Source organism: Belonocnema kinseyi, chromosome 10 (assembly GCF_010883055.1).
Source record: "Belonocnema kinseyi isolate 2016_QV_RU_SX_M_011 chromosome 10, B_treatae_v1, whole genome shotgun sequence".
NCBI lineage: Eukaryota > Metazoa > Arthropoda > Insecta > Hymenoptera > Cynipidae > Belonocnema > Belonocnema kinseyi.
Genome location: NC_046666.1, coordinates 43055327 through 43073152, shown reverse-complemented (window position 1 = coordinate 43073152; position 17826 = coordinate 43055327). Strand labels below are relative to the sequence as shown.

Below are 17826 nucleotides of genomic sequence, written 5' to 3'. Positions count from 1 at the left end.
ACTGGCGAGCATCCCCGAAACACAAAAAAAAACGAGAAACTGGATATGCATCTCTCTTATAATTTTGTTCAATGTTATAAAATATCAAAAATTGACCAAATTTTAAAGGCAATTCAATAAATATTCGCAAAGCAAAAGTGACCTTTATATGAAGAAATAGCCATATAGCAAAGAGTATAATTACTGAATAATAAAAACAAAAGATACCTTGTATTGATTTGAAACCCTCATTTCACATCAAATACCAAACAATTGAAACAATCGCCAATAAATCTTGCTTTAAAATCTACAGTACGCTTATCAACGGACTTTCCATATGTACACATTTTTAATGAAGTACAATGAAGCAATGAATTTTAACGAAAAAAATATATATATTTACGAGCATTCTTAAAATCGAATAAAAATACATGCAAATGTTATATGTGTGTGTGCACATATTATTAAGGTGTTGTAAAATATAAGCTTACAAAGTGAATGAGTGAAACGACCGCTTAACAGTTAGATAGTTAATGTCACGCATTTCTGTATCCACTCTCGTATTTAAGAAAAATGAACAAATGCTTATGAAATCAGTCTCTTTGAGAAAATTGATCAACAAATTATGCCAAACTCTAATATTATATTTTCCAGTGCAAAAAAAAAGACTGGAATTTTTTGGTCTGCGAAAGCATTTCCAGTTTAATATTTATCGAAAAATAGCCCTCATTTTAGGAAAGAATTAGGATACTTCAATTTTCTCTTCAAAATTTTCGCTTCTCACCCCCCCCCCCCCCCCCCCCCCCCCCACAAACAGATACAAGAAGAAGGCAAACCAAATTTTTTAACTTTAACAGGCTTCACAGGCCAAAATTTTTTAAATTTTTAAACAAAAAATGACTTCAACCAAAAAGATTAATTTTCGAATGAAAAAGTCAAATTTTCAGCATATATATGAATTTTTCACAAACTAGATGAACTTTTACATAAACCCGTTATTTTTGAACCTAAAATCGAAGATTTAAATTTTCACTAAAAAAATTAATTTTCAAAGAAAAAAGAACAAATTTTTTACAAAACAGGAATATCTTCAACTAAAACTGCATAATTTAAATTTAACAGTTAGCATTTTGGACAAAAAATATGAAATTTTGACGAAAATAAATTAATTTTAAAACCAAAAAGACGAATTTTCAAATAAAAAATCATAATTTTCAATCAAAAGTGAAATTGTTAAGTTTGCAGTAACACAAGTTAATTTTCAAACAAAAGAAAACACATTTTTTACAAAAAAATAAAATAAAATCCTCCACCAAAACCAATTATTTTATTGAAACAGTTGGTTTTTTTTTATTTAAAAAAAATTAATTTTGCTTTCAAACCCAAAAGACAAATCTTCAAATAAAAAAAATTTTTTGAACTAAAAATCCAAGTTAATTTTTCAATAAAAAAATTATTTTCAACCAAAAAAAGGACCGATTTTCTACATAAACGCAATATCTTTTCTAACAAAAAATTTTTTCTAAACAAAAAACTTTTTCTAACAAAAAAATCGAAATTTTGTTCAAGAAATATGAATTTTTTAAATAGATAAATTTTCAACAAAATACATAAATTTTCACATGAGAAAATTATTCTACAATTAAAAATCGAATAGTAAATTTTGCACTAAAAAAAGATTAATTTCAACCAGAAAAACAACAAATTTTCTACAAAAGAGTAAAATCTTTAAACAAAACCGATTACTTCAAACCAAAAATTTGTGTTTTAAACAAAAAGATGAAATTTTGATGAAAAAAAGATGAATTTTCAAAACAAAAATATTAATTTTCAACAAAATAGTTGGATATTTGAATGAATAAGATTATTTTCCAACCAAATATGTAATAGTTCAATTTACAGTTAAACAATGACTATTTAACCAAAAAAGAAACAATTAAAAAAAATATATTGATACACTTTCAACCAAAGAGATGAATCTGTAACCAAAAACATTTACTTTTAATAAAGTAGTTGAATCCTAAACTAATTATTTTAATTTTCAACTAAAATAGACAAATTTTTACCAAATAAGAATAATTTTCAACAAAAAAGAAGAATTTTTAACCAACGTTTTTACATTTTAATCTAAGATCATGAATCTTCAAAAAAAACATCTGCTTTAAACAAACTACTTAAACATTCAATCAATTAGTTGAATTTTCAACTAAAAAAGGGAAATTTTTAACAAAAAATCAAATAGTTCAATTTTAACAACAACTAATTATTATTCAAGCAAAACTGTGACTCTAGTTGATTTTTTTATCAACAATTTTGTTTATTTTGAATGAAAAACAATTTTGATATAAAATCATAAGGTTTAAAAGAATTTTTAAACTTTCATAAAAGTTTAGAATGTGTTCCATTTTTTCACCGGAATTTAGGATTTTTTAACAAAAATCATCACCAAGACCCCCAGTTTCCAACAGTTTTAGGTTATGTTAGGGTTGTACGCCGGAAATTAGTATATTTTTAATAAAAAATTATTAGATTTCAAGGATTCACGCTTTTTAAATAATTTACATTGAACGGCTTTGCGCGAGTTCTTTACTGGTGAATTCCATTTTTAAACCAAAATCAATAGATTTTAGAGTTTCATAATTTTTGAACAATTTTAGATTACGTTAGCGTTCCACACCAAAATATGTTATTCTATAAAAAAAATACTCAGAATGTAATTTGAACAAGATTTACCATTTTTGAACAGTTTCATGTTATAATAACACTAGTATTTTCAATTACAAAATTATTATATTTCAAAGAATATTTACAATTTCGCAAGAACTTTAGGTTAGGTTGGCGAGTTCACCTGAAATAATGATTTTAAAAAAATGAGTAGATTCAAATTTAATGATTTTTGTTTAGAATAATAAAACTTACAATCTCGAATAATTTTTGATTCCTTTAGTATTTTTGCCAGAACTTGATATTAGGTTACGTTATTATATTACTCAGAAAATAGGTATTTTTCAAAGTAAAATCATTGTAATTTAAACAACATTCAGAATATTTTTTTAATTGTGGATTAAGTGAGTGTTTTCGTCGGAAATTGGTATGTTCAATACGGAAAATAATATTTCGGAAAATAATTACAACTTTTTAACAATTTTAGGTTATGCTAATGTTTTATACCAGATTTTTTTTAGTAAAAAAATTATTAGGCTTTAAACAAGATAAAAAATTGTAACTTTAATTTAAACTAAATAAATGTACTAAATCTCTGTTTTCGAAGAAATATCAATTAACGGAGAATAGTAGGAACCCAAAATAAAAAAATCATGTTTTTTTTATATTATTCGACTTAAGGTAGTTGTGCCAAACTTCAGGTTTCTGGAAAAAGTTTTTTTTTACTTTAAGAACTGAAATAGCATTATGTCATGAAAGAAAAAAATTTTTAATCAAAAAAGTTTAAAACTTACGAAAAATAATTACTGGAACAATAGTTCTTTTTTCATAAATTTTTTCTTGGCCGCTTCTTGCTAATTTCTAGAAAAACTGGATAAAATTTAATAAATCATAGCAATTATTTTTCAAAAATTGGTAAGAACTAATAACAGGAAAAAATTTAATTCTAAAAAACATTTTTTAAATCAATCTTTTTAGTCCGTTTTAAACTTTTTTCATTAAAAATAATATTTTTTTATTTAAAATGACATAATCAGTAATATTGTCCACAGAAAAAATATTTTTGCGGAGATTTGATTTTTGAAAATTACCTCAAATAGCAAATTAACATATTTTTTTGTCAAGTAAAAAAATACGAATCTTCTTTTCTAGATTTGAAAAAACATTTGAATTTTCATGAACAGTACTCGATTTCATACGGATTCGGTAGAATTTAAATATACATACATACATTAATACATACATACATTAATACATACATACATATATATATACAATATTTGTAATGTCTGAAAATTATGTACGCTCTACTTACCCGGTACCCGCATCGAGAAACATTTATATTATACATATATGCTTACTAGGGTCATGATTGCGGAATAGATTACATTCAGAAGAAAGTATAAAATTGTTTTTAAAAATATTTGTTTAGTGAAAAAAGTTGTAAATCTAATAAATTATACTGAAAAATAACTCACCAGCGACCAAAACGAGCCAGTAATTCCATCCAAAGTCGAAAATAAGAATTGAGCCATCAATATGGGCCACCAGTGGCTCACAAGGCAATAATTTCCAATAAATTAGGTTTGTGAAGAGTAAACAAAATCCAGTAAAAATCATACTAAAGGCTCCATAACGTGGTACAACGACCAGTAAAAGATTCATTAACATCCAAGATGCAAAAGATGTCCTTGAATTTAATAAATTAAAATATACATAATTTCATGATAATAATAATTATTATTTATAATAATCTACAATTAATTAATTCAGTCAACATTGAAGATTTTCAAGTTATTAATTTTTTTCTTTAGATTATTAAAATGATTTAATTTCACAAATCATGAGGCACAATTTGAAAATTAATCATTTTGTTAGCACAATATTTCAAAATTCTTCAATTTTGAACGGTGAAAATGGTAGTGATTTTTTAAATAAAAGTAACATTTTTTATGTGAAAAATCTATCCAATCACTTTAAATGTCTCTTGATATCATATAATATGATACTTATTGATAATATATTTATAATCTTTAAAATTAATTTTTTTATGCTGAAAGAAAAGCTTAGTTTTTTCTTTAAATACCTTCAGGCTAAAAAATTAACATTTGATTATTTATTCGTAAAAATACTTCAGTAGGTTTTTTTCAAATTTAAAAGTACATCATTTTCTGGTTTTTGAAATTCTTCGAATTCGTAGAATATCAAATTCAAAGACTTAAAAGATGCACAACTTTCAATGTAAAGGTTTTCTAATTAAACATTTTTGAATGCAATGCCTACTGACTAAATTGAAAACAATGAACAAATTTTAAAATTGATTAAATTACATTTTATTTTTTAATGTTTCAAAATATTGAATATTTCAAACTCAATGTGAAAGAAGCAATCTTGAATTGAAAGTTTTAAAATTGACCAATATAAAAAATTGCATTCTTTTTATCATTTATCATTTTTAATTTAATGTCTTCAAACTCTCAGATTTTCAGTGAAAGATTTTTGGAAATGAATCGTTTTAAAATTGAAAAAAAATTGATTGGAAGATTTCAAGAATGAATAATAACTTGAAATTAAGTGTTAAACGTTAGATACTGTAATTCAGCAGTATAAAATCAGTTTTAATTTTGGAATTACAATTGAAATTGATAAACTTTGAAAAGTGCAGTTAACAATTTAAAATTTTTTTGTTTCCAAATGATTAAATATTACTTAAAATAATTCATTTAATTTTCATTCTTAAATTTAAAAAAGTTAATCAATTTTAACATTAAATTGTAATTTTTGATTTAATAACAATTTAAAATCCTAAAATTTTAGAAACTTTGACTTGAAACATTTAATTTAGTGCTTAATTTCAAAATGACAATTTTAATCGCTTCGAATTACAAATTATTTAAATCAAAAGCTTAAAATTAAATCGTTTCAGTCCTGAAATTTTTTAATTAGAGTTAATTATATTTCAGTTCCTTTGAATTTTAAAATGAACCACTTTTTAAAATTAGAATCCGAAAACATTGAATCAACATTTTTTTGAATTCTCTTATTTTTAACATTTTAATAGGAAACCATGCAATTTGAAGATTGTTTGATTAAAAATCAAATTCTTAAATTTGAAAGCTTTGAATTAGAAACTATATAATTTCAATTACTTTCTAATGAAAGTGTCCAATTTAAAATTAAAATTTTTTAATTATTCAATTTTAATCGCCTTTATTTAGAAATGATACACGTTCTATTCCTTTTTTTTATCGTAAATAAATATTGTTCTTTTTCAAAATTATGCCTAATCTACAATTTTCGGATTTGGTACATTTTCAATTTTAAATCGTTAATAATTATTTTTTTAATTTCCAGTCCTTTCAATGCAAAATTAGGAATTTTTTTTTAATTTGAAAAATTTTAGTTTTTAAATGATTTAAGCTTACTTTAAAATATACAAATTCAACTCCTTTTTAGTAAAATTGTCCAATTTCCAAGATTTTATTCATAACTTGTGCAATTTTTTTTCAATAACAAATAATACAATTTCAGTTGTACGCTTTGAATTAGAAATTATGCAAATTTGAAACGTCTCATTCTGAAGAATCTTCGATTAAAAATGAATTTATTTAATTTTGAACGATTTAAAAGATAAATTTTACAAATTCACATCTTTATTAACAATATTGTAATTTTTTTTAAATTTAAGTCTGAAATCTTTCAATTTTGAATGCTTTAAATTAGATATCATATAATTTCACTTCCTTTGAATTTCAAATGATATAGATTACAAAATACAAGTTTGAACATTTTGAAATTTTCTTATTTTCGAAATAAAATTTGTTTCTTTTTAACACTTTGCATTATAAATTATACAAATTCAACTCCTTTTTGATAAAATTGTCTAATTTCTAAAATTTGGTTTTGAAATTTTTTCAATTTTAAAAATTTTTAATTAAAAATAACACAATTTCAGTTCCTTTGAATTTTAAATGACCCATTTTTCGAAATTCTAATATAAAATTATACAAATTTGAACATTTTGAAATTGTATTATATTTTTAAATTTTAATTTTAAAATACTTAACTGCAAGATTATTCAATTAAAAATAAAATTGGTGAATTTTGAACACTTCGATTTAGAAATTATACAAATTCAACACCTTTTTTTCAAATTGTCATTTTTTTAAATTTAAGTCTAAAATCTTTCAATTTTGAATGCTTTCAATTAAAGATAATAAAATTTCACTTCCTTTGAATTCTTAATGATCCAGTTACAGAAATGCTAATATAAAATTATATAAATTTGAACATTTTGAAATTGCCTTATATTTTTCAATTTAAATTTTAAAGTACTTTATTACAAGATTCTTCGATATGAAATAAAATTTTCCAACTTTGAACACTCTGAATTAGAATTTATACATATTTAACACTTTTTTTATCAAACTGTCATTTTTTTAAATTTAAGTCTAAAATCTTTCAATTTTAAATGCTTTCAATTAGAGATAATACAATTTCACTTCCTTTGAATTTTAAATAATCTAGTTTTTAAAATTCGAATCTAAAATTATACAAATTTGAACCTTTTGAAATTGTCCTATATTCAAAATAAAATTCAACTCAAAATATAATTTTGAATTTTAATCACTTTGCATTCGAAATTATACAAATTCAATTGTTTTTAAATTAAATTTTCAAATTTCTGAAATTTTATTTTAATTTTTTGTTTTTAATTTTAAATGGTTTTAATTAGAAATAATACAATTTCAGTTTCTTTGAATTTTAAATGATCCAGTTTTCGAAATTTGAATACAAAATTATACAAATTTGAACGTTTTGAAATTTGGTTTTATATTTTTAAATTTTAATCTGAAAATGTATTGCTTTATTTTGAGATCTTCTAATAAACAATTTTTCAAGTTATTCATATTGAAATGCTTTTATTTATAAATGATACAAGTTAAATTCCTTTTCATATTATGCGAAAGATTTTTCTTTTTTCAAAGTTGGAACTAATCTAAAAGTGTTTCATTTAGTACACTTTCAATTTGAAATTGTTCAGTATATATTTTTAATTTCAAGCTCTTTTAATTCGAAATTATTAATTATTGTTTCAAAATCTTGAAAAACTCTTAATATTTAAAAACTTGTTATATAATAGATTTTTAAATGATTTATATTTTAAATTTTACGAAATAAAAAGCTATAAAATAATAATAAAACAATGTTTCCACATTTTAGTGTTTAAAATTGATATAGGATATTAATCATTCACTGAATGATTAAGAACACGTCATTAAGTTCCATAATTATCAATGCCAAATGAGGCATAAAGATAATTATCGCAGTCATTCAAGTAGCAGATGCTAAATATGGAACAAGTGCATTATTTTTATAAGATTTTGAAAAATTCTTCTAAAATGGTATCGTACATATTTTTTTTTATGGACGGAAAACGATGTTTCATAATCTTGCCAGTAATAGGTGCAATGTGAAAGAGATAATTAGCAATTTTTTATTATATCACTCATGCGCACAATACGCCACTAATATTTGTACGCTTTATGCGCGTGTATTGTATTTATCGCTAGTTTCACTGGAAGTTTCTCTACGATAATTTTGTTAATAACATGATACGGAGTCGTAAACAATTAACAATTTACAACACGAAACTTTCATTAAGAGATAATTCATAAATTTTTTGTTGAAATTTCTACAATCTATTAGGAAAATTTTGATGATTTTTCTTCGTTAATGTCGTAAATTCTTTCGAGTTAATAAAAACACAACATAATACGATTTAAATTTATTTACAAGTAAGTAGGCGCGTTTTTCACGAAAAAAGCTTCAATTTTAAATAAAAACGCGAAGTTTCAAGAGGAGTTGAATTTTCAATTTAGATTTTTTTGTCAATGAACAAAATTTTATCCAAAATGTTAAATTTTCGAAGCAAAAAGAGGAGTTTTCCACACCAAAATTTTATTTTTTTTACCAAATAACTAAATTAACAACAAAAAACCAGAATTTTCTACAAAATAATTCCATTTTTAAGCCAAAAAGATGAATTTTCTATAAAAACATTTAAGTTTCCGAAAAAAAATTCATTCTCAACTAAGCAGTTGGTCTTTGAACCAAAGAGTCAAATGTTCAAAAAAAAATTTTAATAATTTATTAATTTTCAAACACTTAGTTCCATTAAAAAAAAATAAGATGAGAGTTTAACCAAAAATATGAAGTCTCAAATAAAGAAGATCAAATTTCAACAAAAGTTGAATTTTCAATTAAGATTTTTTACGCGAAAATAAGTTCATCCAGAATGTTAAATTTTTGAGTCAAAAAGAGGAGCTTTCCGCAAAAAATATGAATTTTTAACCAAATAATTGAACTTTCAACTTAAAAAATCAATTTTCAAACAACAACAAAAATTAATTTTCTATTAAACAGTCGAGTTCTCAACAAAATATATCAATTTCAACCAAGCAGTTGAATTTCCAACCAAAAGGCTTAATGTACTACTAAAGAAGACGAGTTCTAAAAAAACACACATTTTAAAATAAAGAGTTGAATTTTCAAACAAAATTATTTAAAAGATTTTATACCAAGAAGTTGATTTTTTATGCAAATAGTCAAATTTACAGTTAAGAAAATTCATTTTTTAAAAATTAGTTCAATTTTCATTCAAAGCAGATTCTACCAAAAGACATGAGTTTTTAAATAAAAAAGACGAATTTTCAATACAAGTTGAATTTTCAATAAGGATTTTTTTTTAAGTTTCAATTTCAAGCAAACGATATGATTTTTTAAAATAAATAAGACAAATTTTCAACGATTCTTAAGTTGTCAATTAAGATTTTTTAATAAAAAATAAGTTCATCCAGAATGTTTAATTTTCGAGCCAAAAAGAGGTGCTTTCTAAAAAAAAGTTGATTTTTGATACAAATAATTTAATTTCCAACAAAAAATTATCAACTCAAAACCAAAAAAATTAATTTTCTATTGAAAAAGACAAGTTCTCAACAAAATTCATGCGTTTTTAACCAAATAGTTGAATTTTCAACAGAAAAGATCCATTTTCAAACAAAAAAATTAATTTTCTACTAAAAAAGACGAGTACTCAACAAAATACATGCATTTTTAACTGAAAAACTAATTTTCAACAAAGAAGTTCCGTTTTCAATCAAAAAAGATACTTTCAAAAGATTTTACTTTCAATAAAGATTTTTTAATTAAAAAAAGAATAAATTTGAACCAAAAAACATGATTTTAAAAAATAAATAAGACCAAAAAAATACAGGAGCTTTCTACAAAACATTTGAATTTTCAACCAAATTGTTCAATTATAACAAAAAAAAAAATTTCTACTAAAAAAAGACAAGTTCTCAATAAAATACATAAATGTTTAATCAAACAGTTAAATGTTCAACAAATTTCATCTATATTCTGCAAAAATAATTGAATTTTTAAGCTAAGAAGTTTAATTTTAACCCCGAAATAGAACATTTACATTTTAATTAAAAAAATGAATTTTTAATTTCGATATTTTAATTAAAAAATGTGTTTATTTTAAATCAGAAACAGTTCGAATAAAACAATAAAATACGGATTTTCAACCAAATTATTGAATCCTCAACTAAAATAGATTAATTTTCAACCAAACAATTGCATTATTAAACAAAGAAATTTATTTTTGTCGAAAAAGACTAATTTTCAACAAAATACACAAATTTCAAAGAAATAGTTACATTTTTAAGCAAATGAATGAATATTTTTTACAGAAATGACGAATCCTTAATTAAAAAATTACATTTTAAGAGCAGTTCAACTTTCCACCAAAAATTTAAATTTTTACCAAATTGTTGAGTTTTCGAGCAAAAATAACGATTTTCTAGAAGATAGTTAAATTTTGATACCCAAAATTTTGATTTACAGCAACAAAATTAATTATCCATTGGAATAGATTAATTTTGAAGCAGACAGTTTACGTTTTAACAAGGAAAAATGAAAATTCTACAAAAATAAATGCATTTTAAAACCAAAAGGAAAAAAAACTAATCATAATTTTTAATATTCAACAAAACAGTCGAATTAATGAGTGTTAATAACAGTGAGCTGTAAATAACGATAAATATTTAGTTTATCGTTAAGATTTTTTGTTTTTGAAAATTTATTAAATATATCACGGAAATTTAAATTATTTTGTTAAAGTCAAACATTTTAGGTTGAAAGTTTAACAGTCTGGTTAAATATTTATCTGTTTCAGTTAAAAATTTATTTTTTGGTGAAAATTCACATTTTCTGGTTGAAAGTTTAACGCTTTTGAAAAAACTTCGTATTTTTGGGCCAAAAATTCGATAATACCGTAGAAAATTAAACTCTTTCCAAAAACTCCAATTTTTTCGTTGAAAATGAGCCTTGTTAGTTGAAAACTATGTAGTTGCAAATTTTTGTATTTTGTGTCAAATTCGCCACTTTTTCTAGAAAATTAAATTTTTTGGTCAAATGCAATTCTTTCAATTTAAAATTAAAATCCTTTTTGTTAGAAATATCCTCTTTTTCATTTTTTCTTGAAGACATCATTTTAGGTTGAAAATTCAAGTTCTTGGTTGAAAGTCAAATGACTATTTAAAAAATTCATTTTTTGGTTAATGATTAATAATTTCAGTTGAAAATTCATCTCATTGTTGAAAAATTAAAACACTTTGTTAAAAATTCATTGTTTTTTTATGAGAATTAATTTCTTAAACTACAAATGTATTCACTTGGTTGAAAATGTAACTTTTTGGCTGAAAATTATTAACTTTTTTTTTTTTTAAAACATATTTTCGGGGAAAAGATTCCACTGTTTTGTAGCAACTTTGTCGTTCTAACTTGAATATTTAACAATTTGATAGAAAAATTGTTGTTGTTAAAAATTAGTTTTCGTAAATAAAAATTTAATTATTCTCTTTTATTTGCAAGCTTATGTGTTTTGTTAAAAATTCATCTTTTTTTGTAAAAAATGTATCTTCTTGGTTAACCATTCAACTCTTGTTAAGAAATCATCCCTTTTTTTTAAATTAATTTTTTTTGTACTGATTTCATCTTTCTTCGTTAAAAATGTAATTAGTTGGTTAAAAATAAATCTGTTTTGCTCGAGGATTTAACTGTTTTGCTTTAAAAATTTGTCATCTTTGGTTCAATACAACTATTTTTTATTTAAAATAAAAATAGTTTCTTGGTTAAAGTATCAACTGTTAAATTGTTTGTTGGGAATGCATCTGCTGTCTGAAAGTTTTACTGTTTGTTGTAAGTTGAACTAATTTATTAACTTATAAGAAATAATAAAAGATTCCACCAAACATTCGCTTTAGGAAAATTTTTACGATTTTTTTCGTTTAGAGATTATTAAATTTTTAGCGCAAGGAGGTTTTCTTATCTACAAAATAAAATATTGTTAAATGTTATTTAGCAAGTCAAAATACGTATTTTAGGATTGTTCAAATTTCCACAATCTATTTCCACAATTTCGGCAATTTCGACGATTTTTTTTCCGTTTAGACCGAAAATCCTAAGGGGTGGTTTAGGTCAATACATTTTTATGTATTGTCTGATTATTCATTTTTAGGGTCACCTAACCTTTTAAGTTTCGGTCGGGTGTCCGTCCGTCGTACTTTTTTCCGAAAATGAGAAATGAGGAAAAATTAGGGGACAGAAATAGTAGAAATGAGGTAAGGGAAAGTAGGAAAAGTAAAGGAATGGTAAGCAGAGAAAGTGATGTGTAGAAAGAGTAATTGAGGGGAGCGGAAGTGAGTGGAAGTGAGGGGTGAGGTATTAGAGAAATAAGGAAAGGGTAAGTATTAGAAGTGTGAGGAGGGTAAGTAGGGGAGGGTAGGAGATGAGAAGTAGAGAAGTAGAGAAGGGAGACGTATAAGAAATTAGAGAGGCGAAGAGTGAAATAAACTGTGAAGTAAAGGGTGGGAGAGTAGGGGACGTGTAAGAAGTGAGTGGAAGTGAGGAGTGTAGAAATAAGAAAATGACGTGATGAATAGCAGGGAAAGTAGTGTATGTGAGAGGAGGTGTGGCATGGGTAACTAGGAGATGAGAAGTAGAGAAGGGAGACGTAAAGAAAAGGAGAAGAAGTGGGGGGGGGGTGAAGTTAAGGGTGAGGAAGTAGGTGATGTGATGGAAAGTGAGTGCAAGTAGGGGGTGAAGTTTAGGGAAGTGAGAGGAGGGGAATTAAGGAAAGTGTTAAGTAAAGGGTGGGAAAATAGGGAACGTTCAGGGAAGTGAATCCAAGTGGGGAGTGTGGAAGCAAGAAAGTGAGGTAAGGAATATCAGGGGAAGCAGTGTATGTGAGAAGAAGTGTAGGGAGATTATGGAAGGGAGGATAAGTATCAGAAGTTAGAAGTTTAGAAGTAGAGGAGGGAGACGCAAAGAAAAGGAGAAGTGGAGAGTGAAGTTAAGGGTAGGGAAATAGGGGTCGTGAGGGAAAGTTACTGAAAATCAGGGATGAGCTATTAGGGAAATAAATGGTGGGGAAGTAGGCGGCGTGAGACTAAGTGAGGAGTGAGGAAGCAAGGAAGTAAGATGAGGAGTAGAAGGAGATGTAGTGTATGTGAAGAGAAGTTTGGACAGAAGTAGGAGAAGTAGAGAAATCTAGGTGATGAGAAGTAAACGAGAAAGAAGTAAAGAAAAAGAAGAGAAGTGGATGGTAAAGGTAAAGATGGGGAAGTAGGGGACGTAAGGAAAGTGTGAAAAGAGCGTGGAAGTAAGGGTTGAGCTATAAGGGAAGTGAGGAGAAGGTAAGTAGTGGAAGTGTCGAGAGGGTAAATAGGGGAAGTTAGGAGAGGTGTTGAAGTAAGGGCGAGAGGTGAGGAGTATCAAAGGAAGTAGTGTATATGAGAGGAGGTGCAGGGAGAGGTAAATAGGGGAGAATAAGTAGGGGAAGTTAAGAAATAAGAATTAAAGGCGAAAGAGGTAAGGGAAAGGAGCAGATGTAAAGAGTGTAGTGAAAGCTGGAAAAGTAAGGGACGTGAGAGGAAGTGAGTTGGAATTGAAAGGTATGGAAGTAGGGAAGTGAGGTGAAGAGTAGCAGGGGAAATAGAGTATGTGAGAGAAAGTGTGGGTAAAGAAAGGGGGGAAAGTTCGGATAGAAGTAGAGGGGAGAGAAATAGGGAAAATGAGGGAAAGTGAAGAAAAAGTCAATGGTGGTAAGTAAGGGGAGAGAGGGGAAATAGGAGGAGTGATTCGAGGGTTATTATTGTAGGGGTATGTAGGGAAATTATGTGCCAGGCGAGAGAGAAGAGGAGGGAAAGTATAAGAGGGGAAGATTTGAACGGCTTAATTAACGCCTTAGTAGACTACGAAGCCCTTTTTGAAAGAGCGTGGAGTACTTTGACCAATTTTTGAGACAATTTTAATTTTAAACTCTTAAAATTTAATAACTTTGAATTGCAACGTTTAAAACTAATAAAATCAAGAATACAATCGAAAGTATAAAAAAATGTAAGATATATATCGAAATCAAAATGTTTTTAACTTACCACAACATTATGGATGCATAATACCCAGCCTCTCGATATTTGCTTCCCCATGAAAATCCCTCTTGATGAAAACTAAAATATTCGACTAGTGAAACAATTGGGAATGGTGCGCCTTGAGAAAGTGATTCTTTAAACATATCCTTCATTTCGTGCGGAGTTCGCCAAAAAAATCTTTCATTGTATTCCACATCCGCGACATCCATATTTATCGGTGTATCTAACAAACAAAATAATAATAAATGTTTATTAATTATTTTAATATTTTAATACCAACGTCCCGAATGTGGAAAAATACCGAAAAGATAATTACTGAAACAGAAATATCTTGAAAAATAAAAAATTCCTAGAAGAAAATAAATGTACCGAAAATATTTATTCCCGAGATTTCAAAATCCGAATTTTCAGATTCTCGAAAATAGTAAAGAGCCGTAACTTTATATTTCCAAAAATAGTGAATTTCCCAAATTTCAAGTTCTGGAAAACAGTAAATTGTCAAAATTTTCTAATTCAAAATTAGTAAATTATCGAGATTTCAAATCCCGGAAAATATTAAATTACCGAAATTTTTATATTCTCAAATTTCCTCATTCCTGAGATTAGTAAATTTCCAAATTCCCAAAAATAATAAATTGTAAAATTGCTGAAATTTCCAATTCTTGAAAAGAATGAATTGCCGAAAGATAAAACCCCGAAATATAGTGAATTTCCGACGTTTTATATTCCCGAAATTTCTATTTCCCACACAGTAGATTTTTGAATTTTTCAATTCAAATTTTAATTCCTGGAAAACAGTGAATTGTTGAGATTTCAAATCCAGCAATATAGTAAATTGCCGAGTTTTTATATTCCTGAATTTTATAATTCCCGCCATTAATTAATTGACGAATTTTTACATTCTTCTAAATAGTATAGTGTCAAAATTTTAAATCCCGGAAATTAGTAAATTGCGGAAAAATTTCATATTCGTGAAAATAATACATTACTGAAATATTATTAATTTCATTCATTATTTTTGGGGAACCTTTCTTTTTTTGGAAATTTTCGTTTCAAGAATTATTTTTTCCGTATTTTTCCACATTCCGGATTTTGAAAAGTCGGCAAAATTATATCATCGCTAAAAAAATATTATAGTTTTTTTATATCATAATAATCTTTTATTTTATCTGGTGTATTTATTTTTAAGCATACTATTAAAGTTTTGTTTCAGCAATTTTAAAATTTCGGTTGTTCTCTGCTTCGGTAATTATTTTTTATTATTTTTTCGACACTTGGGACCCTGATTGTTTATTTATTACTTTAAATTCAACATTAATAATATTCTGAATTCCTTATCATATCCCTTTTCATTCATTTTCTACCAATTAAAAATATTTTCTTGTTTCAAACCAAAACTCGATTGAATATGGATAATACTTCACAAACAGGTCACTTTCATTTCACAGAGTAATAAATTTTTGAAAGTAGATAGGCACAATCGTTATAAACTCTGGTACACTTATTCTTATTATTTTGATTTATCAATATCAAAAGCAGAAAACGATTCTTTCAATTCAGTCCTATTGAATCCTCTTGAATTAAGAAATTTAAGTGGAACTCACCTTATTAAATTTAGTTAAATACTAAACTGATTACTGTCCAAATTTATAAAAATGTGATAAATTCCATTAAACTTCTTTGATTATGATGGAATTCCATTGAATTTCGTTAACTGATATTTGAATAAATCGCATTGAATTCCATCGAAATTATTCAAATTTTTGGAATCCCATTAATATCCAATTTTCCAATGAATTTCAAAAACTTACATTCAATTCCATTAAATCCATTTAAATCCTAATGAATTCTATTGAGTTACATTAAATATATTTTCAATGGGATTGAACTGGATCCATTAGGATTCCATATTAATAAAAATAACATTCAATACATTTCAATAGAAAATTATAAACAAATAATAAAAAAGGAATTAAATTAAAGGAATTTATTAAGATTCAACCGGATTCACATATATAAGTGAAACTCAGTATAATGCAATGGAATTCAATGTGATTCAACAAAATTCAATAATATTTAATAGAATTTTATGGATCATAACATTATTTCAAATTAATTTAATTCAATGAAAATACCCATAATAGATTCAGAATGGCCGCAGATCAGGGAAAACCTGAAAATCAGGTAAAACTCAAGAAATTCTATAGATCAGAAAAATTAAGAAAAAAATTCAGGGATTTAAAAAAAATGCAAAAGTCAGGAAATTTTTGAAGCTCTTTAAGTAATTTTCAAGAATAATCAGTGCTACTACACAGACAATTTTAGTCACTTTTTTCTCAAATCACTTTTTAGTTAATTTACTTAATAAAAAGATCACTTTAGTCACTTTTCTTTCATTAAATTAACTATTTCTGAATTTTCATGAATTATTTTAAAATATTTTAGGGTTTTTTAAAGGATTTGAAGGAATTAGCAGCATATTTCAATAATTTGAACTGATTTGAAAGAATATTTTTAAAACATCCAATGAATTTTTAAGAACTTAAAAGAAATTTTAAGAGATTTTGAAAGATTTTAAAGGATTCGAAATATTGTTAACGTATTTTAAAACAATGTCAACTAATGTGAAAAATTTTAGGGAATTAAAAAAAGCTTGCAAGGTATTTTCATTTGTTAAACAATCATTCCTGAATTCGTGTAAATTATTTTTAATTCTTTGGAATTCTCTTGAAGTTATTGAATTCACTTGAATATATATATATATATATTAGTTCACTTGAATTTTATTTGAATTCACCATGATTTCTTATGAATATTTTATATAAATCAGTGCAATTTTGTGGATTTTTCCCAATTTATTAAACTTGTTAAAATTCACTTGAAATCCTTATAATCAATCGTTTATATTTCTAAGAATAATAAAAGAAAAAAAGGAACAAAATAATCAAAAACATTCAATGTCATTAAATATGAGTGATTAGGCTTTATTATTAATATTTTCAAGACTAAAAAAAGAAGAAAAAAAAAATATATATATATAAAGAAAAAAGTTATTTGAAAATTGCTTTAATTTCTTTAAACACGAGTGCGCCACATTAGGTACAATCGTTAATTTTTATTGAAAAATAACAGAAAGGAAATATATAAATAACAAAATAATTTGTCTTGAACTTCAATTTTTATATGTGTGGCTCTACATGAGAAACTTTCTAAATAGTACGAGTGATGTACGATATTTCTTTGAAATCAGCATTTTGATGTTACACTCATAAGACAATCGTTAATATTTCAACGAATAATAAAAAATATATAAAAAACAAAACTATTTTTTTAGAAAACGTCAATTTAATTAAATATGAGTGCGCCAAATTATGTTTGATAATTAATATTTCAATGAATAAAAAACGAAACAAAATATATAAAGAAAAAAATTATTTAAAAACTGCTTCAATTTATTTAAGTAGTACTAATGCGGCAGATTAGGTGCTATGCCACATTAGGTTCAATCGGTAATATTGTAACGATTAATAACACAAAAAAACAAAAAAATCTTTTTAAACTTCTTTTTCTTGAAATATGGCTGCACCAATAACTGCATCACGATAGATGCTGCGCCACATTAACTTCAATCATTATATCATAATTATTATAATTATTATAATTATATTATAATTATATTATATAT

At 25.3% G+C, this 17826-nt stretch overlaps 1 protein-coding gene across 4 annotated transcripts in view; it reads right to left on the bottom strand.

Moving 5' to 3' along the window:
• Positions 1–17826, bottom strand: part of LOC117181598 (dual oxidase maturation factor 1) — a 47196-nt gene that overhangs the window by 7723 nt on the left and 21647 nt on the right. For all 4 annotated transcript variants that reach the window (XM_033374454.1, XM_033374453.1, XM_033374452.1 and 1 more), the window contains exons 5-6: positions 14148–14364; positions 4122–4333 (exon numbers count right to left, since the gene is read on the bottom strand). In XM_033374454.1, the coding sequence (XP_033230345.1) occupies positions 4122–4333; positions 14148–14364 (429 nt within the window). The remainder of the gene's footprint in view (positions 1–4121; positions 4334–14147; positions 14365–17826) is intronic.